This window comes from Sinocyclocheilus rhinocerous, unplaced genomic scaffold, assembly GCF_001515625.1.
Source record: "Sinocyclocheilus rhinocerous isolate Xijiao unplaced genomic scaffold, SAMN03320098_v1.1 scaffold1219, whole genome shotgun sequence".
In the NCBI taxonomy this organism is placed as follows: domain Eukaryota; kingdom Metazoa; phylum Chordata; class Actinopteri; order Cypriniformes; family Cyprinidae; genus Sinocyclocheilus; species Sinocyclocheilus rhinocerous.
The window spans coordinates 661,662-684,272 of NW_015634012.1; the positions used below are offsets into that span (position 1 = coordinate 661,662).

Here is a 22,611-nt window from a genome sequence, read left to right on the forward strand (position 1 = left end):
GAGAAAATAGCCTTTAAAGTTGTCCAAATGAAGTTCTTAGCAATGCATATTACTTGGGGCTGGGTTTTGACACAAATTTCACGATTCGATTCAATTCTCATTCACATGCTTGTGATTCGATTCGATTCAATATAGATTATTTTGGATACATATCAGGTACAATACATGCCAAATTTTCTCAAGGAAATAAAATCTCTCAACTGATGCTGTAAAATATACATGACAGTCAGTTGGTACTACATTACTATAATATTGAAGGTTAAAATGGACTGATTTGTGCTGTACAACTGCTTAAATTGCACTTAAAGTTTTTATAATAATTAAGTTATGATTACTTCAGCTAGTTTTTTTAAATATACACGTTTTAAATAGTGACTGTCATAAAAACTTGGACGGATTTATTCAAACATAAATAAAGCATTAAAGAACGGTAAAAAATTAAATGAATGTTATATGGTGCATATATTTAGCAAAATGCTCCTCTCTACAGTTTATTTTTCTGGCTGACTATCGAGTTTATGGTCACCAAATTTAGGTAAATGTGATGTTACATGAATTGTTTACAAGCCGTTATATTGACGTCTTTGCGCGGCTGAAACACTGATTGAGCGATAACATGAGGCTTTCCTTCAGATGTTTAGTCATGTTTATTTTGTGCTGAAACTGGTATTAATGTGGAGGAGATGATTAGTTCACGTGCGTCTTGCGCTGCTGCGTCTGTTGAACTGAGGCGCTCCAGCGATCTGTCACTCCACAATAAGCGCCAAAACGGCATTTATTGTTTGAATACTGCAATACAATGGACAGAATTTAAAATCGGAGACTTTGTTTCATATTAAAAGTACCAACGCACAATGCTTACTGCGATTTATAGGATGGGAGGTGCGCTTCGATGTTCCGTCCATTAACTGAAAACAGGCTAGACTAATCGATTATTGGGATTTAAGAATCGATATTGTTTCGTAAAAATGAGAATCGATTAAAATCGAGATATCGATATTTTTTACCCAGCCCTAGTAACTACACAATTTTTACTACATAGAATGTACACCTATAATGTGTCTTGACTATGATGTTGTAGTTAAATCATAGTAAATATAAAACTAACTGTGGTTGTACTATAGTATGTGGACTGACTCATTTATACTGTGGGAGAAATAATAAAGCATGACATTATAAAGAAAACTTAGTCAGCTACCTTGTTGTCTACTGCCTACTAGTTAGTTAGACAATTAGCTAACTAGGGGCCATTCATGCAGAATGCGTTTTTGCATTCCAGTGCTTTTCTATAGTTTTTCTCTGTAAACATGCCCTGGATAGACATGTTTAAATATTCAACTTTTTAAAATGGCATCTCTGGACCTTGTGTTTTTATTTTTTTACTACCTAGCATCTCATGTTTTAGGATATGTTAACACAACAACAATGTTCCTTTACATTTTTGAAAAGTTTAGTGTACAGCCAACAACGCTGTCAAAACAATCCTTGTCCACATGGATCCATGAAAATGACTAAAAAAAGCGATATTGTGCTTGCCAGGCCAATAGTTGGCGATGTAACTTTGTAAAGAAACATTACGCTCCTGCACACATATGCATTTTTCATTTGCTCATGCATACTGTACATATAGACTGAACAGATAATACGTTTGCACATGACATCACAGTTTTCACAAGTTTGTGTTTTTGTAATTTACACCTATTGTTTTCAAAAGTTTACATTCTCAGGCTCCAAAATGCTGTTGTCGTTTAAATGAACAGCCAAAATGCTGATTAATCTGTAAAAGTCTAGGCAGCATTGGAGTTGCTGGAGTTTAGCATTACACCGTGTCTTCACAAAACGCGACAGTTGTCGCGCCGCGCCGCAACAGCTAAAGTCTGTCTACACTGGACGCGACAAAGCGACCATTGAAAATCATTTGAAATTTGTGTCAATACGTCATAAATAGAATGCAGCAGCATTTTTCTGTCGGGGATGTGTCGTGTCATGTCGTGTCGCGCCGCGCTGCATCCAGTGTAGACAGCATCACTGATTATAATGAGTTCTATCGTATTTTGCCACGCCGCGCCGCTCGCGTCCGGTGTAGACACGGTGTTAGCATGTTGCTAAGATATCAATGTGATTATGTATCTGTCACCTTTACGTTCAGTTAAAAAAAAAGTTTGTGTACCCTTGTTTTCCTGAGTCTTAAGTTGTGTCCGAAGTCGCTCACTTCTCCAGACAGGTCTCCAGTCTCGGTAGCATGCTGTTGTGTTGTTTCCTCCAGCGTGGCAAATTTTTTTCATCACAATAACTGATGGATGTCTAAAATATAAAAATAAGGAGAAGCCTAAAACAGGCCCGATGCCCGACCCATGTCTGAGCGATGACGTGAAAATTGTCCCGAAGCCAATAAGTCGGGCCCCGTTGGGCTCGGGCTGAAATGCAGGGCTCTACATCTCTGGCCTGTATTTAAGTTGCAGTGATGGAACAAAGTCATAGACTGAAACCAGAAGTTTGGCGATATCTTTGTGAAAAACGAAAACTTGTATCTTAATTTTTTATTTATTTTTTTTGGATGTGCTGCAGATGCAGCTAAATTAAAACAGAAGCATGTTACATGTTAAGTCAGGAAAGCTTCTGGGACTTTACGAGGAACTGAACAGTTCACCCACGCGCTATGATCTCCACGCCTGTCCACTGCCATCAGCTGCTCCAATGGTTGACGCTTTTATGGTCTGCCCACTTCACAGTTCAAGCATATCTAAAATGATTGTCTTCAGCAAGCAAATTCTGATCTCTCCTCCCACACCAGGGCTGGAATGCTGGCCAAGAGGGGCCGCTTCTTCACCACAGGGGCCGTATCAAAATCAGTCCAGCAATACTGATCTGAAAAGAGGAAGAGCCCCTCCTAAAGATGATGAGTCAAACCAAGATTACTAATGCTATTTCTATGACAACAGCCATTAGTGAAGCTCCCGCCCACACCCAGCTGTTACTAATGCAGCATTGTTTCTCAAGCAACACAAATTATCTGGAACAAAATGAAAATCATTAATGGAATTTAGTCATAAACCCTTTAAAATAAATGAGTGATGGCATAGGCTACACGAAATTCCATATTTTCACTATTAAACTGTGCTAAACTATGATGAGAGTAACTAACGTGGCATCGGCATTATAAAACAATAAGCTTCCACCTGCTAGGGTGAGTCTCTCTTTGTCAGAAAATTCCTCTGGAGAGGATTTTGGGGAGAGGGATGGTGGAGATTTATGGAAAGGAGTGGGAGTGAGGTATGAGCTCGCTGATGGCTGACTGACGCACAGATTGAAAGTATTAAAAGGGCTGATACAGCGCAGCAGGGTGAGTAATGCTGGGTGCACACATTCGCATGCAAAATGTCATCCTAGGTGCGTACAGTGTATTTTTTGAGTTTGCATTGACTAATGCTCCCATAGAAACTTTGCAGTTACTTGCATTCTTGTAAGGGTTAGTTCATCCAAAATTAATATTCGTATATTATTTACTTACCCTCATGCCGTTCCAGAACCATATGACCTTCTTTTTTCATTGGAACGCAAAGGGAGAATTTTTGCTATTAAAATGAATGGAGAGAGTTTCAAACAGGACCCGATGCAATAGCTTTCTGTGAGGAAAACACCAAAAAAATTTCAGTTGTTATTCACTGAAAATCCACCCCAGCTCTCCTTAGTACAATTAATGTCCGATTTGTGAACAAATTTTTCTTTTGTGTCTTTAATGAATCGGTTAGTCTAATAATGATTTGATCACAAATTTCTAATCAGCTGAGATTCTAAAATTCAACAACATTTTCCTCACTCAGCTTCAAATGACTTGGAGTATAGTTGTGGACTACTTTTATAGAGCTTTATTGACCTTTTTAAGTTTTAGCTTGTGAAAAAGCATACTTATAATCAAAATAGTACATTTACTTTAAAAGAACTTAAGTGTGAACTGAATGTACTGTTTCTGCGCATTTGCATGTTAATTGCAATTAAATGAAAATGTAGTATAGATACAATTGATATTAAATGCAATTAGCTGAACTTTTGAGTGCTTTTTTGACCCACTTAAGTAGGACTTAAGTACATTAAGTTTTATATGTAATTTCATAATTTCTTTAAAATATGGTTAAAGTTTACTGCTTAATGTTAGTAAAACATCAAAAAGTGTGCTTCACTAAAGCATGACAAAAGATTATTAAAGCATAATGATTGTACTTAAAAAATTATTTTGACATTATTTCTAAGTGGACTCTATTTAAAAAGTGCATTTAAGTGTTAATAAACAGTCAAGAATGTGTACTTTCTTTAAGTACACTTAAGTGGCATTTTATTTAATTAATATATTATCTGCAAGTACAGTTTTTTATATCATTTTAAGACTTGAAGTACACTACAGATGCACATTCAGTACAACTAAAAATCAAGTTATGTGGGTTTCCAATGACATGAGCGTTAGTAAATGATGACAGATGGTTCATTTCTGGGTGAACTGTTTCTTGAAGCATCTCAGTCCTGGCAAAAACACACAAGCACCGATCTGAACATATGTCTGAGTGAATGGCAGTTTTACCAGAAGCAACAACAGCCAAAGTGATGATTGACACTGCAGCAATCACAGTGTTGAAATGTGTGTTGGCTGCTATGTTGCACTACACTTCAGGTCTGCACTCGACCAAAAAAGTTTCAATACACTTTGTCTTTCATTTTCAGAGAGATAAACATTTGTTTTTGAAACATACTGAAGAATGCAAGGTATCTGGTTTATACTGTACAGTTGCCAGAAATATGATAAGTATCCTCGTTTGTAAGTGCACTTCTCTCATAGCAGCATTTTATCAAACGCACTTGTCTGGTTGATATTTACTGTGATTACTGGCATTGTGAAACAACAGAATAGCCTGCCCTCCATCTTCCCCGAGCAATGCATTTAAACAGGACAGCTGGTTGGTTCATTTCCTGCCTCACTATTTTGGTATGTTTATCTCCATGAGGGCTTAGTTCTCAATTTACAAAGCGAGAAAAACGTTTCTCGTAACTTGGAGAAGTGAATCAGTGGGTAATGATGTCATACTATGATGCATAATTCTCCCTGATCCTCTGTTTTCCTTGTTCCTGCGCACAAACACACACCTTGACCGCAGTTAACTCCACTTTGCATTTGTTTTTCAGATCAGGGACTGGCCGTGCAACAGCTCAGAGTAACTCAATCCCTGCATGCAATTAGGCAATAACTCAGAAACCAAAAACAGACTGCCCAAAATTCAAGCTCTTTCCTTCTCAATCTCCTGTTAGTTTAGAGATGTGGTTCTTGCATTTTTCAGGCTGTCAGTGTGTCCCTCAAAATCTCCACTCTTATTTGCATTTGAAGTCTTCATTTCTAATTTTCGTTTTAGTTAAAAAAAAAAAAAAAAACTGGTCTTTGCATGGAAAACAGCTGCATTAAGAATCTTCAAAATGTCTCCTTTTGTATTCCATGGAAAAAAACTAAGAGGATTTGAGTTTCCAATGACACGAGGGTGAATAAACAATAACAGATTTTTCATTTTTCCTTCAAGTAAACACAGAGGGGCACAGTCAGCCAAAACTTAGAATGAGGTCCTCTCACACTAAACGGAATCCATTCTTGTAATCAGAAGCAGGAAATGTGGGCTGTTTTGAGGTACTCTGAGGATTATGAAACCGAAGATGAACATATATGAACTGTTTACATATACATATGCTCTCTTATAGAAGCTCTGTTCTTCTTGTTGCCTCTTAAAAGACAGAAAGAGAGGGAATAATAAGGGAAAACATCTGCAGGTGTCTCTGAGTTGTGGTCCGCTTGTCCTGACATGCACGTTGTTCTTGTTCAAGGAGGAGCTGTATCATTATCCTGAGAGACAGCAGCAGGCCAGCAGTGTGCCAAACAGCTCTTAATCACATGTGTTGTGAAACCAGTGTTAAATAACTGTCTCTGACACCTAGTCTCTCCTGTCTAACGGGTTTCTTGATCACACTTGAAGATGATGGTGGAATAGAATATCACATTACATTACATTACATTACATTACAAACTAGATTATTACATTTTCTGAAGAAGTATTAGTGGTGCTTATTGGTAGTTGTTGCCAAAATACAAATATTTAAGTGTTATATATGACCCAAGTCAAAGTCTCTGAAATTCTGGTCGCTATATTGCTATTTCATGCATGTCTGAGCAATTTATAATATCCGTTTTATCTACCACTATAGCATATCGACTGTTTATTTGTACTTATAAAGCACATATTAATGCTTTATTCTGCATGACCATATTTTAGACCTCTTAATCCTACCCCATACATAAACTTAACAACTACCTTACTAACTATTAATTTTATTTAAGGAAAACTCTTAGGTGAAAATTGTAAGCTGGTTTAGAAATGAAATGCACCTCCTCATAAAACCACAGGCTTTCATCATTCGTCATCATTCGTGTTTATAGCACAAATGGTAATGTTTACACGCCTTACTGAGGGTAAGAGGTTTGTTTAAATCTATAATTACACACAATTATCTTAGCAAGCTGCTTTCCTTCATAGGGATAAATGTTAAAATATTACAGTTCTTCTTATTGTAATCATTTTCCAAATTCCATTAATTTATACAACGTATGTACAATATATTAACTCATTTACTCCTATTTTTGCTGATTATAGCATGTATTTTTAATGAAAAATGTGTTAAAGGGGTCATATGATGCTGCTAAAAAGAACATTATTTTGTGTATTTGGTGTAATGAAATGTGTTTATGCGGTTTAAGGTTCAAAAAACACATTATTTTCCACATACTGTACATTATTGTTTCTCCTCTATGCCCCGCCTTTCTGAAACGCGTCGATTTTTACAAAACTAATCGGTCTGAAAAGCGAGGTGTGCTCTGATTAACCAACTATCCAGTGCGTTGTGATTGGCCGAACACCTCAAGCGTGTGACGGAAATGTTACACCCCTTACCATACTGTGATGCCCTGTCAGGCTGGAGCGACGATTCAAAAACATGAAAACCCATTAAAAACGAGGCATTCGTTGCATCCAGTGGCGACATAATTATTGATTATAATAACTTATACTGTCTTTTTTATAAAGAATATCTCTTTGGATTTGAGACTTTAGTCTTTGCAACTTTACAGATCTTCTTTATGCACCAAGAGCTTGTAAACACTCCAAAGAGAAAGGAAAAATTGAAATCGCATCATATGACCCCTTTAAACTAGAGCTGTATGCAAATACTGGTAGTTTCTGAGATCTTTGGACCCCACTGAATGTTTGCCTTGATAAATATATGTTTAAATTCTGTCAGAAACAAGCCTACTTAAAACCATCGATATTAATTATTGTGATGAATGTGCCAGAACTTTACACATCGTCTCAATGAACAAATGAGCCAATTTAATCAGCCAAATTGCGGTGTCTTGAGCTCTTTTGCGCATGCGTCCTGCGTTAGTCAGCTGGCGGTGACGCGCAGAGGAATCCGAGCTGAGGCGCTCATTGAACTCTGGAGGAACGCGCTACCACTGGAATAATGCGCTGCTGCTGTTTGCGCATGCGCGCTTTTCAAAGTTGAGTGAGCGGCTGTACTCGGTTTGCTCAGCTCGTCACCGCCGTCTTCGCTCGAGTAGAGCGCTGCTGTTCAGTGCTGCTGGCTGCGAGCGACATGGAGTGAGCGAGCGAACGCGATTCTCGGACTTTCGAGATTAGTCGCGCTTCTTAAATAAATTACGGGCTAAAAAAGTGAAACCATACTTAAGAAAAACACGATGTAGTGAAGAAAATACCGACGCTGGACTGTTTTATTCCATACCTGCAAAGCAGAGCTATCTAGTATCGCGCTGGGGGAGAAGTAGACAGCGGTGGGACAAACATGCTCTCGCCGTTCTTGGCGTATTTGCTGTCGGTTGTGCTTCTGTGTCGGATTGCGCGCTCCCAGTACTCAAGCGACCAGTGCAGCTGGAGGGGCAGGTGAGACACGCTTCAAACATTTAGATTATTCAAGTGATTCATTACTACTCGTTTGTCAGTGTATAATAAAACGTAATTTAGTAAATTATATTCAGAGATTTAAATCTTTAAAGTCTAAGATTAAAATCTGTAGATTAATTAATATTGGTGAGTTAATGTTGTAAGTTAACACAAACGTTTTTATACTAAAATAAGTATAATAATAACAATAAATAATATTTAATATCATTAGTACTTTTATTATTTTTAGGGTTAATAAGAGCAGTAATAGTATTATTAGCATTAGTTATTAGTTGTGTTGAGTATAGTGGTAGCCTATTGTAATAATTGTAATGAGTGGTTGTAGCACCTGTCTCAATGAATTAACATTTTATTATTATATTCTCTCTTTTTTATTATTATTATTCTCTTGGTCTGAATAGTATGTATGTATTTATTTTCTTACTCAGATTTACTGTGTTGGAGCCTAATTACTGCTTTGCTCTATATTGAACCTCACTGGCATAACCTGAAAGCAGAAACTATCTGTGCAGTGATTTCATTTCTGCTCTCTGGTTTGACCAAACCCATGTTAATCCCTCATGTGTAATATGCAAATTATTCTATTGTTTGTTTAAAGGCGTTTTAAGTTAATAAGCTATTGCACATAGGCTTATTCTGTGTTTTTCTAGAAGCTTTTAGTTTTCAATAATAATATGGTGTCAAGGTGGCTTTTAAATCCTTCAAGCTCAATGTGCAGCTAGATGTGAAAGACGTTTTGATCGTCTGGGTTAGTCATACATCTTTAACTAACGAGGAGATTAGTTCATGCTACAGATTTCCCTGCCACATAACTTCATCTCATAACAACGTTTGTTATTATTCCTCAACAATAGCTCCCTTCCTTCAAAAAAATAATAAAATACATAGGCCTGTTTAGGGTTGCTGTGAAGTCTTTTTACAGTAATACAGTTTAATGCGCTGTACTCTGACTGCGCAGCCATAATCTGGTGTTGATTTGCCAGGTCTGAGTTCAGCCTCTCATTATGGCAGAGCTAAATTTCAAATGCTCTTAATTAAAGAGGAGTCCTTATAAATGAGGACACGGCAGCTTGCAAGTCTGCTCTGCACATGTGTCACCCCAGGCTCCGCAGGAGTTTTGGTCCTCACCTCTCATTTTGGTGAGAGTTTAATCTAGGGTCTTGCAGCAGGCCTAAATTCATCTCTGATTGAAGAACCGCTGGAGGCTTCAGAAGCAGATGGCTCATTTTCTGCCCAACTGACAAGGCGCAGAACCACAGATGAATGATGTCTAAAAGTAGTGGAGAGAGTCTTTTGTGTGGCCGGTGGACAGCGGCAGGACTGCTGCCCGGACATGCAGCTCCTCGACTTTTTGAGGAGTTGAAAGCGAGGGGAGGTTCACTGTATGACCTGCATTTGCACTTGCATGCTCCGGGTTCGGCTACTGTCTCTGCACTTGTCTGCAGAGAGGCCTGTGTGTCCAAGGAACCATTGACTTACGTTTCAAAAATCCTACCCACGGCAGGATGCCAGTGCTGGATCTTGCCAAAACGTTGGAAAGGAGAGAAGAAAAATGAGAGACGGTTAATGTGTATGTGTGTGCGCATGCTTGCACGTGACTGGTCGTGCAGCAAGCCTTGCGCGTGGGTCTTAACACCTTGTGTGAAAAGACATTAACTTCATTCTTCCTGCTCTGAGAAAAGCTTTTCTTTCATATGAGCTTTAGCTTTGGACTCGACTCTGGTGCAAGACTGTTCAGAACAATCACCCTAATGTTTGAAGTTTCCTTTGCTGTGTTGCACGTAAAAGGCCACTAAACTAAAGCTGACTGAAGATCCAACCATCATTATTTAGGGGATTACCCGTCATTTGCTTCAAAACAGGTTGGCTTGCTATGTTTAATCTAAGGCCTGTAAGTGGTTATTTGTAAAAGTTAACCAGCTATAACTGGATGTCAGAATTTGGTGAGTAATACATCACTGTGTTTGATGTTTGACGATTGCTCCATTCCAAAGCCTGTTGGACGGCCTACTATTTCCCTTCTAGTATTTTAAGGCATCATACAATTACTTCCAGACAGTAGCCAGCAAAATTATGCTGCCTTTTGAAATTGTTTGTTTTGGCTGAATTCACGGATACGCCAATCCCAGAATGATTGCACTTAGTGAACAAATCTCCTTCAGGATGGAAGACAAAGTCAAGAGAAACATGGATTATAACTGTATGAAGTCTGTTGATAAAAAGAGACTAATCTGATTAAAATGAAAAGTTTTACCAGTTTTAGATTGATACAGTGGCCCATATTTTCAATCATTTTGAGATGATCTACTCTAGTGGTTGAACGATATATTGCCATGGCTTAAATATAATTTATAAGCCATGTTTGGCCAATAAGTGTCTTAATTGGGAATTTTATTGACAATGTTGAACTCAATGTCATATTTATTTCATATTCACTGTGTACTGTATTTTAAATTTGCATTCCCTGATTCGGATTAAACAGAGTGTTTTTTTTTAAGGTATATTTTGGCCTTTTTATACCTTTATTTTGATAGGACTGTGTAGAATTGACAGAAAGCGTAGGGCAGAGAGAGGGAAGCAGGATCGGCAAAGGACCTCAAGTCGGGAATCGAACTCGGGTCACCGGAAGCACAGTTGCGTTATGTGTCGGCACAAACCACAAGGCCTTTTTTCATGGTTTTAAAGTCGTGATGAAACAGATGTAGCAATAGATTTTTATTCCATATTCTGACATACATCAGAGTGTAACGGATTATCGAAAAATAAGCAAATGTAGGGCGGGCCTTGTTACTGTCTGTCGGTTGATGATTGGATGCTGAGATGTGGGATTTACAAAAAGATCGATAATATGATTTTAGAAATTAGTTAGAGTGAATTTTAATTTCAGGTTGACTTTAATAGAAATACAAATTTATTTTATGTTTTTAAACTTGCTCTTTGAAGTATACATCTGTTTATTTTACAGATCTTTTCTTCTTCTTTTGTTTTTAGTTTAATTAATTTCCCAAGTTGATTTATTTAAAGATTATTTATTTCAAGTTATTTTAGTAAATATTATGTAAAGAAATGTAAATGTAATTTTAGCAACTGTTATGCTTGTGTTATTTACTTTAAATTAAGTGGTTTGATATCATATTTATTGACTTTATATCAGCCATTGGCCACCTTGCTCTCTATAATGTTGGCATCAGCCATAAAAAAAAATCTGTATCCTTCAGCCACTAATCTGCACCGCGTTTGTATTTGTTTCAAATCTAAGAGAGTTTTTGTGTGTGCAAAAATGTTTTTGAATACATTTTGTGATGCATAAGTGCATATATCAGCATATTTAACTCAATTAATTTAATGCAATTTTACTCATGTCATTTGCTATCATTAAATTGTGGTTAAAGGGGTCATATGATGCTGCTAAAAAGAACATTATTTTGTGTATTTGGTGTAATGAAATGTGTTTATGCGGTTTAAAGTTAAAAAAACACATTATTTTCCACATACTGAACAATAAGGTCTCACTTGTTAACATTAATTAATGCATTTAGAATGCTAGTTAACAAAAATATAATTGTTCATGTTAGTTTACAGTGCTTTAATGTTCACAAGTAAAACTTTTAATTTTAAAAATGCATTGGTAAACTATCACTATTGTTAAAATTAACATTGACTAAGATTAATAAATGCTTTATTTGATGTATATTGTTCATTGTTAATGTTAACTAACGTAATAATAATGAATGAAATGAAACCTTATTGTAAAGTGTTTTGTCATGTATATTGGCCATCACTGACTGAAAAAAAATGCCTATGTGCTGCCTGTGTAGAGTGTTTTGGTTTATTTACTTATGAGGTTCAGTTTCAGTAGGATTCTGCTATATAAAGTAGGGTAGGTGTTCTGGAACAGAGCTTATATCTCCTTTCTTGTAGTGGGCTGACCCATGAGGGACACACTCGGGATGTGGAACAGGTGTATCTCCGCTGCGCCCAGGGGTTCCTGGAGTGGCTTTACCCCACAGGGGCCATCATTGTCAACCTGCGGCCAAACACACTGTCCCCAGCGGCATCTATTCTCTCCGTCTGCATCAAACCCTCTAAGGAGTCCAGCGGGACCCACATCTACCTGGACCGGCTGGGCAAACTGCGACTGCTCCTCCGTGAGGAAGATCAGGCAGAGGGGAGAGTGCACTGTTTCAGCATCCAGGACGGGGCGCTCTTCATCGAGGCAGTTCCTCAAAGGGACATCAGCCGAAAAATCACAGCCTTGCAGTACGAGCTGGTCAACCACAGACCAGGAGCAGATCCACAGTCATTATCTGGTATGAGGTTCTCTTGATCTTTAAAGACTTGCTTGACAAGAAGAGTTTTCTTTCATGTGATGTATTTTCTGAAACAGAAATGTACGTTTTTTTGTCAAATTTAAGGAGTAGAGTAATATTTGGAAATATGTAGAACAGAAAATTGTCTCAAAGCTGTCAGACTAAAAGTCCAATGGATCCTTAGGGACAGTCTTTTTTTTCTCTCTCTTACGCTCATCAAGGCTGCGTTTATTTGATCAAAATACAGCAAAACCGTAATATTGTGAAATATTATTTAAATAATATTACAATTTAAAATAACATGTTTCTGTTATTTTTTTAAATGTAATTTTAGCCAATTTTTCAGCATCATTACTCCAGTCTTAAGTGTCACATGTTCCTTTAGAAATCATTCTAGTATGCTGATTTTCTGCTCAAGAAACATTTCTATTATTATCAGTGTTGAAAACTATGATTCAGGTTTATTTGATGAAAAGAACAGCAATTATTTAAAACAGACATCTTTTTTAACATTAAAAAGGCTTTACTGTCACTTTTGATCAATTTAATGCATCCTTGCTGAATAAAAGTCATTTATTTAAAAACCTTTAAAAAAAAGTTTTCAATGTTAGGCTTACCGTCCCTTTCTACTGAATTCCAACAATAATTGATTCTTTCAGCAAAAAGCATTATTAAATTTCTGTGACTCCAAGGTTTTTGGGTACACTGTTAATAATGCACGCAATACAGAGGGTATGTTTATTTTAAAAAGTATGCGATCCGAAGCCAATGTTTTCATGCCAAGCAACAGATGATATCTTTACCTCAGGAAACGTCCTCCCCTCTGTGATGCTGAGATGGTGGATCTGTGCTCATATTTACTCTGGAAAGTGATACTGATTTGAACCTTGTTTTCCATGCAATAAATGCCGACTGTGTTTTTCAGGATGTTGGGTGTAAGTCTCACAATGGGACGTCACAAGCATCTTGTTGCAATTTACACGGCAAAGCATGTTAAACATTCAGCCTCTTTTCAGAAATTACATTTCAAGCAGTGCACCTGCCAAAACCGAAGAAATTAATGGCCTGAAGCAGTGTAGATCCATCATATAACAAGTCTGTTTTTCCTCTCCCAAACAAAGCAAAAGTATTGTTCAGTGTGTTTCCCCCCTCAGGGGGGTATGAATTCATAACTGCCATGTAAATTTGGCTCTGATAAACAGCTGTATTTTGCAGTCATGGATACAGTATAAAGCAGAGAAACTTTAAACAGTTTCCCTGTTTTGGGACTGTGTGGCATTAACGCGTGGTTTGATGTGGCCCATGATGTCCTCCAGAGAATGTATGTGTTTGCCGTTTGTGATCTAAGCGGGCACATCTGTAAGGTGACCTGTTTTCCTTTTTCCGAGCTTGTGGGTTTTTTTCGCGTTCAACTTATGAATGTTGACCTGCTGCTGTGCTGGAATTGAGTTGCTTTCCATCACTGTGGAATGTGTCTTAGACCAGCTGTTGGGAGGACATATTATCTCCATCTTTTTTCCCTACTCCCTTCCTCTTCCTCTTTTCCCCTGTCTCTCTGGCTTCCCCTCCCTCACTTTTTCCTTCATTACTTTTCATTCCGCCTCTCTGAAGTGGTTGGGACGCAGGCAAAGTGGCATATGAATCTTTTCTCCATTAGCATGGAATGCAGAGGGACCAGATGTAGCAGGGACACCATCTTCCCCACTTTGCCCTGTCAGCGTGTGAAGTGGTTGTGATCCCAGCAGCGTTGCATTAATTCGGGGCAGCGAGGGCTGCTGACTCAGATGCCAGCTCATTCCTGCGGTTCCGTTTCAACTTTTGCATATGATCTTCTGCAAAGCTATTGAAAAAACCCATCTGCGCTTTAAGTGAGGCTTTAGCGTTCAGGATGTGAGAGCCCCGGCGGCAGTTAACACTTTACATCAAAACTCTGAAAGGCCTAGAGTTCTGAACGATCAACCACTTTGAAGCTTTGGCGTTTGCCAGCTGTTGCGAAGCTGATTCCTGGATGACCTCTGGCCCCGTTGGTGGTGTGATGTTTCTTGTGTTACAACATGGCCAACCTCTGGTCTGCTCTCCTTGCCCACAGTTTCCTCAACAGACATGACCTACTGTGCTCATATGTGAAGGGTCAGGTTCAACCGATCAAGGTTTTGATACAGATCAGTTATTTTGCCCACTTTCCATGGTAACGCCCAATATACAGTGAAAGTAAAGCTAGATTGCTATTATTTAAACAGTCTTATCAGCCTACACTGTAAACTGCCATTGCATTTAGTTTTATGTGGGTCAATGACATGACTTATATTTAATGTTTTAAAATAAATTAATACATATTCAGCAAGGACACATTAATTGATCAAAAGTGACCGTTAAGACTTTTAATAATGTTACAAAAGATTTTTTTTTAAATATATATACTTTCTATCTATTCATCAAGAAAAAAATGGATTCATAAAAAGGAAAAAAAAATGGGTAACACTTATACAGTGTCTTTGTTACACATCCTACATGCATTTACTATAGTAATAACAGTATTATGCAGTATATATAATATGGAACATTATTTAATAGCATTTACACACTGTTAATTAATATTACTCTGTATTTATGTGTAATTATAACGTATAACCCCACTACTTAAGAAACACACTCTTAACCCATCTCTTTTAGAGAACTACAGACCGGTTTCCATTCTTCCTTTCATTGCAAAAACACTTGAACGAGCTGTGTTCAACCAAGTCTCTGCCTTTCTCACACAGAACAACCTCCTCGACAGCAACCAACTCTAGCACTTTCTATTCTAATTCTATTCTTTATAAAAAAAATACTTGCCCCTTTTAGACTTGCACTCTATTTATTTACTAACTGCTTGTTTTCTTTAAAAAAAAAACTAACACTTGCTTCTCTAATCTTTTTGCGTTCTATTTGTTTTCTTTTTATTTATTATACAATTATAACTCAGATTTTATGACTTCTGTCTAACAAAAGAAAAAAAAGGCCTTTAACACTAGCTTGCTCTATTCTTTTTCTATTCTATCCGTTTTCTTTTTATTTATTATATGATTTAAAAAAAAACTTGCTATGTGTACTGCATTAAGCTAACTGAGACTTATGGCACTTGCTTATCATTGCTCTCTTGTTGATTTTGATTGCTTCCATTGTCCTCATTTGTAAGTCGCTTTGGATAAAAGCATTTAAAAAAAAAAAAACTTGCTGTACTGCATTAAGCTAACTGAGACTTATGGCACTTGCTTATCATTGCTCTTTTGTTGATTTTGATTGCTTCCATTGTCCTCATTTGTAAGCCGCTTTGGATAAAAGTGTCTGCTAAATGTAAATGTAATGTAAATTACACTGTAACAAGCAAATCCAAAAATAAAGTGCAACTAAAAGTATATCACCGTTTCTGCAAAAATACTAAGCAGCACAACGGTTTTCAGCATTGATAATAAGAAATGTTTCTTGAACAGCAAATCAGCATGTTAGAATTATTTCTGAAGGATCATGTGACACTGAAGACTAATGATGCTGAAAATTCAGCTTTGCATCACGGGAATAAATTAAATTTTAATTAAAATATATTCAAATAGATAACAGTTATTTAAAATTGTAATAATATTTTACAATATTACTTTTTTTTTACTGTTTGTTTGTTTTCATTGACACTTGTCACTCTTATTTGTGACTTGCTTCCAGTGTAGATTGGGTGTCAGGCACCATACGACACTCACTTTACAACAATTTTGTTTTATTTTAGTGCTATGGGCCAGAATATCCTTGGACAATTGCATCATGATGTGCTAAAAACCAAAATACTTTAGCAACCACATTGCAATTCCTTGTCCCCACCCATAACACTCTAACATTGTGGCGATGAGTTTTGAACGTCCAACCACCACTCTCTTTGGGGAAAAATGTAGTTGTTAAAGTTTTGGAAAACTTTTTGAAGCCCCTTAGTCCACCTGCACTAATAGACAGCTAAACTTTTGGCTGTCAGACACACCTGCCCTTGCCCACAGACCACAACCCATAAACCTGTAAAATACCCATAAACCCCTCCACCCAGCCACCTGAATCAACCAGTCACTCGCCCAGCCCCTCGCTCTGCTGCAACCCTGAGAGAGTTGAGACCCTCCAGACAAACGTGCTGGATTATATCTGCGCGTGGGGGCTGTAATGACCCCAGAGCCACGAGACTGTGGCCTGATTTATTTGGATAGAGAAACGTGCTGATCAAAGCCGACATGGTGCTGCCAGTGTTTAGGTTACACTGATTGCCTTCTAGCAGTCACAGGACTCTGCGGCCACCTGAAAGCAAAGGAGTGTTTGTGTCGCTATGGGTTGTAAAATAGTACCGAGTATTCGACTCACTCTAGGATGTTGGCACAGGTGAAAGTGCTGTTCAACGTGGGCTCCTCTGGATGTTTCTTTTTTGTTTTGGACCCAGAGCTACTAGGCCTTGGAGTCTCTGCTCCTTGTTCGAGTTCTTCTCAGCTGGATCTCATTTGTGTTGGGGTGTGAGGACGCGGTGTGTGTTTGTCAGTGTTTTTCTAGAGGGGGAAGGGTCGAGATTTTTCCCTCCTCTCCACCAACTACAGATTTTTTTTTAATGAGGAGCCCTTTCTCGCGGGCCGCCCCACATCTCTGTTTGTTTAGAAGCCGACAAGCCGTGACGCTAAAGTTGGCTTCTGCACGCTCAATAAATAACCATCTGCAGCAGAAATTAATTATGCCTTTGAAAGTCCACGAGGCGGGTGTAGATACATCAGTGTGCTGTTTTTTGTTAGAAAGATTTCTAAAATCAACATGCTACATTATGCACATGGGATTGTTCTTGCTGTTGCTTTACCATCAAGCGTTGGCTGTGTTTGGTCTGATTCTGTTGTTCTGTTATCTCTCCACAGCACCCTGCCAACCCTGTACAGATGCGGAGGTCCTCCTGGCCGCTTGCACCAGTGACTTTGGTAAGACAAGTCACATCTTTAAAGAAATGTTAAATGTTTTTGATAATGACTATAGTTAGAAATCAAATTAAATTAGCAATTGAATTTCAATTATAGTTTGGTCTGAAAGCATCCTTCCCACCAAGCAACTGTTTGAGTTACAGGAACACTCAAATAAGACTCTTCAAAGATAATGAGAATAAGAGAATAAGATCCTACTGATTAAAGTGAAAATTGCTGCACGATTTGGATCTTAAGAATATTATATACTGATAAATGGACCACAGACACACCGGCCAGTTAATAGGCCAATATTTGGCCTTTATGTCAGCTCCATAGTTTACTTGACAGCCTTTTTAAAAGATTGAGGAAACATTGTGTAAAATAAACATTCATTTAACCCTTGTGTGGTGTTCATATTTTTGTTACTCAGCCAGTGTTCGTGGGTCTGGTGGGCCCGCTGCAGTTTTGGGTTTTTAATTCAACACAATCAAAAATGTAATGTTAAGATACTCAACAGATGTTTACTTCATCCCAATTACAAGCAATATAAACAGTATATAAGGTCAAAATTTGCCCTTTACCTTTGTTAAAGCACATTTATGAATTAAAGTGCTACAACCTTGTGCGGGAATGGCAGGGGCAGAAACACAAAACTCACACTTACACTCACACTCTTACAGACTCTCTCTCTCACCCACACACATAAACACACATACACATACTAATAGCAGGCCCAGACATAGGAAAATATAACATTTTCACTCTTTTATTATCCCCGGGTCCAGTGGACCCGAACATCCTGTATATAATATAAATGTGTAGGGGGGGATTGTACAGTGAGTGGTCATTGAAAATTTGTTCTGATATACACTGAACAAAATTATAAACGCAACACTTTTGTTTTTGCCCCCATTTAAAGTGATAACTGGTCCCACAGACCCGAACGCCATACAAGGTTTAATGTCAATTTTGTTGGCTTAAGAAATAATACTGATCTACTATTTAATCCTGTATTATTATCATTTAGTATTTTGAGAATAAACATTCACACAGAACACATTTTTGTGTTTAAAAATGTGAGACGTAGGGCAGTGGAATAATAATAATTTTTAAAAAGCCAATCTAGAGATGTGTAAAAAGATCGGACTTAGGATTTTTTTTTAAATGGATAAACAAAACTCCAAAAAAATTCCATCGAATTAAATTGACGAAATGTTTAAATGAGCCAAGGCTCTTCAAAATCCATCTTCAAAATCAATTTATCTTAAATCTAACTATTTTAGAATAGACTAGGCTTTCTCAAGCCAACATCAAAGTTAATTTACAAACTTTTTAAATAAAATGTGATAATTGCTAATAAGAAATTATTCATGTAAATATATTATGTCAGCATCATATTAGCACTCCAGTATCAGTATGTCACTGAAAATCAGTTCTTTCAGAAATTGTAATATTTATCTAAACCCTACCTGCATTGTTTTAGACAAAAGTTTTAAAATGCTGAAAAATTCTTAAGATTCCTAGGGGCATGGTCCTATTAGTAACATGTTTTTAAAGATCTAGTTTGTGTTTTATGTTGGAATCAGAAATTAATCATCATAAGAAATGCTCACACTTTAGTTTGGGGATCAATTGTCACAATTAACTATCAACTACAGCTTTTGCCTCAAACTCCTAATTTGCTGCTTATTAATAGTTAGTAAGGTAGCTGTTAAGTTTAGGTAAGGGGTAGGAGTAAGAGACCTAAAATAGAATAAGGCATTAATATTTGCTTTATTAGTACTAATATACAGCCAATTTGCAAGTAATATGCATGCTAATAAGCAACAAGTTAAAGGTGAGAACTGGTCCTTAAAATAAAGTATTTTTTAAGAATTTATGTTAAGAGAAAATTCCCATTAAAATCTTTTAAGATTGGTGGCCCAATTTGCTATGCATTGAAATGGGAATCCCATATACATTCTTTGAGGATTGTTTGACCAGGCACATCCCATAATGCAGTCAGTATGGAAAAAAAACTACTTTTCTTACATAGCTTTATTTTTTTTTTTCCTCTTCAGTGGCGCGGGGCAGTATTCTTGGTGTGGCAGAGGACGACAACCAGACCTCTGTCACTGTGTCCCTGAGTCGCCTTTACAGACAGAAGACACAAGTGTTTGTTTCAGGGGGTGGCCGGGCCAAACGCTGGACAGGCTTTGTGAAGATGCCCAGGCATTGCAGGGTTAAACCGGGGGAGGGTGAGTTTCTCTTCACTGGGACTGTGCGATTCGGAGAGGCCTGGCTCAGCTGCGCTCCACGGTACAAGGACTTCCTTAGGGTGTATCAGGACGCACAGCAGCAACGGACCAACCCATGTCATTTGGACACAGACTGAATTCTTTCCAGGAAACCACACGGTCCGCCCCGTCGCAAGGAACTGTGACCCTGCGAGCAGCTGTCTGTCTCTGTTTGTGTCTGCAGACAGAGCCAATTTAGGTCCTTATAGACTGCAATACCGACGCAGAAACCTGCTGTCCCAGCATTGCCTGAGACACGACTCATGCCCTTAAAACATCCCGCAAAGACAACTGAAGTTGGACTTGAACTTACTAAGCCAATGCCGATTTCTCCCGACATGTCTTAAGATTGATATTCCTGATTTTTTTTTTCTTGCGGTCAAAATGTAGCAGATCTGGCTGATGAATGTGTAAAAATGTGAAAAGAACATTCTAAAACGGAAGTCCCAAATGCTTTGTAAAAAGCTTGATGTACAGTTTTTGCAGTTGTTTCTATGACAGAAATATATTGATGAAAAAGCCTGATTTTTGAAGTGCAATTCCTGCCTGTGTTTTGTCTTCAGGCTGTTCAATTGCAAATGTGTCTTTCCAAGGATTAAAAGTTTTTTTTTTCTCTCTTTGGAATCAAATCGTGTGCCTGGTTTTTTCATGTAAATTAGGTGACGGTGTAGTTCTGGATGGTCTCTGCCATCCATTTTGAAATACTTAATCTATGAACTGTGTCCAAAAATGGAGTACATTTTTTATGTACTACTTTCTATATAGTCACTGTTTACTGGGGTTTTAACATGCGAGAGCTCATCCCCAAGTCTGAATGATATTCTGGTCTCTAGATATTGCTTGAATCATTACTACAATGTAACTGTGTGAGATGTTTTTCTCACTAATTTTATCATCCATCAGGTGAAAATTAAAAGTCAGATTACTTAGAAAAGTAATATCACACCTCTCCTCTACAAGTACAAACCACACAAATTATAGTATCAGTCATGTCCATAACACAAACACAAAAATGTACATTTTGTCATCATTTACTGGTCCTCATGTTGTTTCAAACTTGTATGACTTGTTTTATTTTCAGTGAAACACAAAAGTGAAACTGGCATTTTCTCAAAATATCTTTTTTTGTGTTCCACTTCCACAGAAAAAAAAAAGTCAAGGTCATAGTAGAAAACAGGAACAACATCCCTTTCAAGTGTTACAGATAGGAAACTTGGTTAATAACCGCTTAGTAATGTTTAGTTATATTATGCTCCATTAATTTTCTATGAAACCAAAGTGTTTTCCACTGTACAGAGTACAAAAACATTTTTGTAATCTCTGGTTTAAGTTTTATAATGTTAATAATTAGAAAAATAAGAGGAATCATAAAAATTGCATTTTGTTTTTCATTTAGTACTGCCCTAAATAAGCTTTTTGACATAACAGATGTTTATATGTAGTCCAATGCAAAATAATAGCTGACTTTATACAAATTACCCCATTCAAAAATGTATATAGGGTTAATATGTAATACTGCTGTTTTGTGATAGTTGTTCACGAGTCTCTTGTTTGCCCTGAGCAGTTAAATTGCCCACTGTTCCTACAGGTCCTGCACATTCTTTGGTTTTCCAGCATCTTCTGCATATTGACCATTGATTATGATTTTGAGATCCATCTTTTCACACAGGACAATTGAGGGACTCTTATGCAACTATTACAAAAGCTGCAAATGTTCACGAATGCGCAAAGTAAACACATTGCATTAAGAGTGGGGGTGAAAACAGGATGATCTGGGAAACTGTACTTAAAGTTTTTTTTTTTTTTTTTTGGTTTTTTTTAATTTAGTACTGGCCTTCAGAAGCTACATAAGATATTTGCAAGTTTCCCAGAAGACAAAATAAGTACAATTTATACCGATCATCCTGCTTATGGACCCATTTCGTTCTCATAGTTGGGTAAACATTCATAGTGTTGAACAGAAACTACAACAAATCATTTTTCATCGTGTCCCCGTTTACCCCAACAGAAAAAAAAAAAAAATCCTCAAGTGTTTCCTTGCCTTTCCAAAACTTACATCAAAGTGTTATTAATTTACAAAACATTTTACAAAAAAATTGCAAATATGAAAAAAAATAACCTTTGCTTTTATATAGTTAATAATTATGTTAATTGTGGAAATGCATCATCACAGTTGGTGAAAATGGTCCATTAAGGGTAGTAATAAATATTTAGTAAAAAAAAAAAAAATTTAATTGACATTTTGCAGATTCCACGAGATGGATGTGAACAACTGTAAATGAATATTTTTAAACATTTCATAAGTAGGCTACTTCCTTCTCTAACAAAATACCTCTGTCATTGTGGCCTCATGTTTGAGATTAACCAACCAACCTCCCCTTCTCCCATTATTTTAAAATCAAGAACATGATGCATAACAAGCTTTATCCATTGAGCATTGTGTGCGGATTCACTTCCGTCTGGACTCCCTCCGAGAAATATCAGGCTTTCACGCTGGTGTTGGTGGTTGGTCTATTGGTCCAGCTCCATATGAAATGCATTACTTCTGGTTTTCCAGCCATACAGGAGAGTTATCATTCACTGGAAGCAGACTGGAGCGGATTCCTCTCCACGGGTTGCTGCGGTGCCCAGGGAGGCGCTCAGTCAAGGTCAGAGTGAAAGGGCTCTTTGTGTGAGCCGGGCCGTTCTGAGAGAGTGAGACGGCTTCAATAGAGCCCTGTGATGCCACACAAAATGGAGGAGCAGGCCATGTGGACTATGAATCTGAGCATTCCTGATGCCTGTGGCTCATTTTCAGGCCATCTATTTCAACATACAACACCAAACAGAATGAGAGAATATCGTTTCAAAAAAAGTTGTTGCAGAGGTTGTCGTTGGGAGTTTTGCTTTGCTCCATCTTGTTCTGCTTTACTTTTGACAGAAACACACCCATAATGTCTCTCAGTGAGTGGCCACAAATAGACAATTGCTTTTGCAGGCTGATCTGCACTCAATGGAGAGACTGAATTCCAGTCCAACGACAGCAGCTCTGGAATCGCTCACTGGGAAATGCAAACAGTGTTCCCATGAC

The 22,611-nt window shown here is 37.6% G+C and overlaps 1 protein-coding gene across 1 annotated transcript; it reads left to right on the forward strand.

Annotated features, from left to right (window-relative positions):
• Window positions 1–7,536: 7,536 nt before the first annotated feature.
• On the forward strand, window positions 7,537–20,165 carry LOC107744963 (meteorin-like protein). The gene is made up of 4 exons (XM_016558789.1): window positions 7,537–7,985; window positions 11,928–12,316; window positions 17,224–17,283; window positions 19,326–20,165. The coding sequence occupies exons 1-4, from the start codon at window positions 7,888–7,890 to the stop codon at window positions 19,637–19,639; spliced, it is 861 nt and encodes a 286-aa protein (XP_016414275.1). The 5' UTR covers window positions 7,537–7,887; the 3' UTR covers window positions 19,640–20,165.
• Window positions 20,166–22,611: the final 2,446 nt, after the last annotated feature.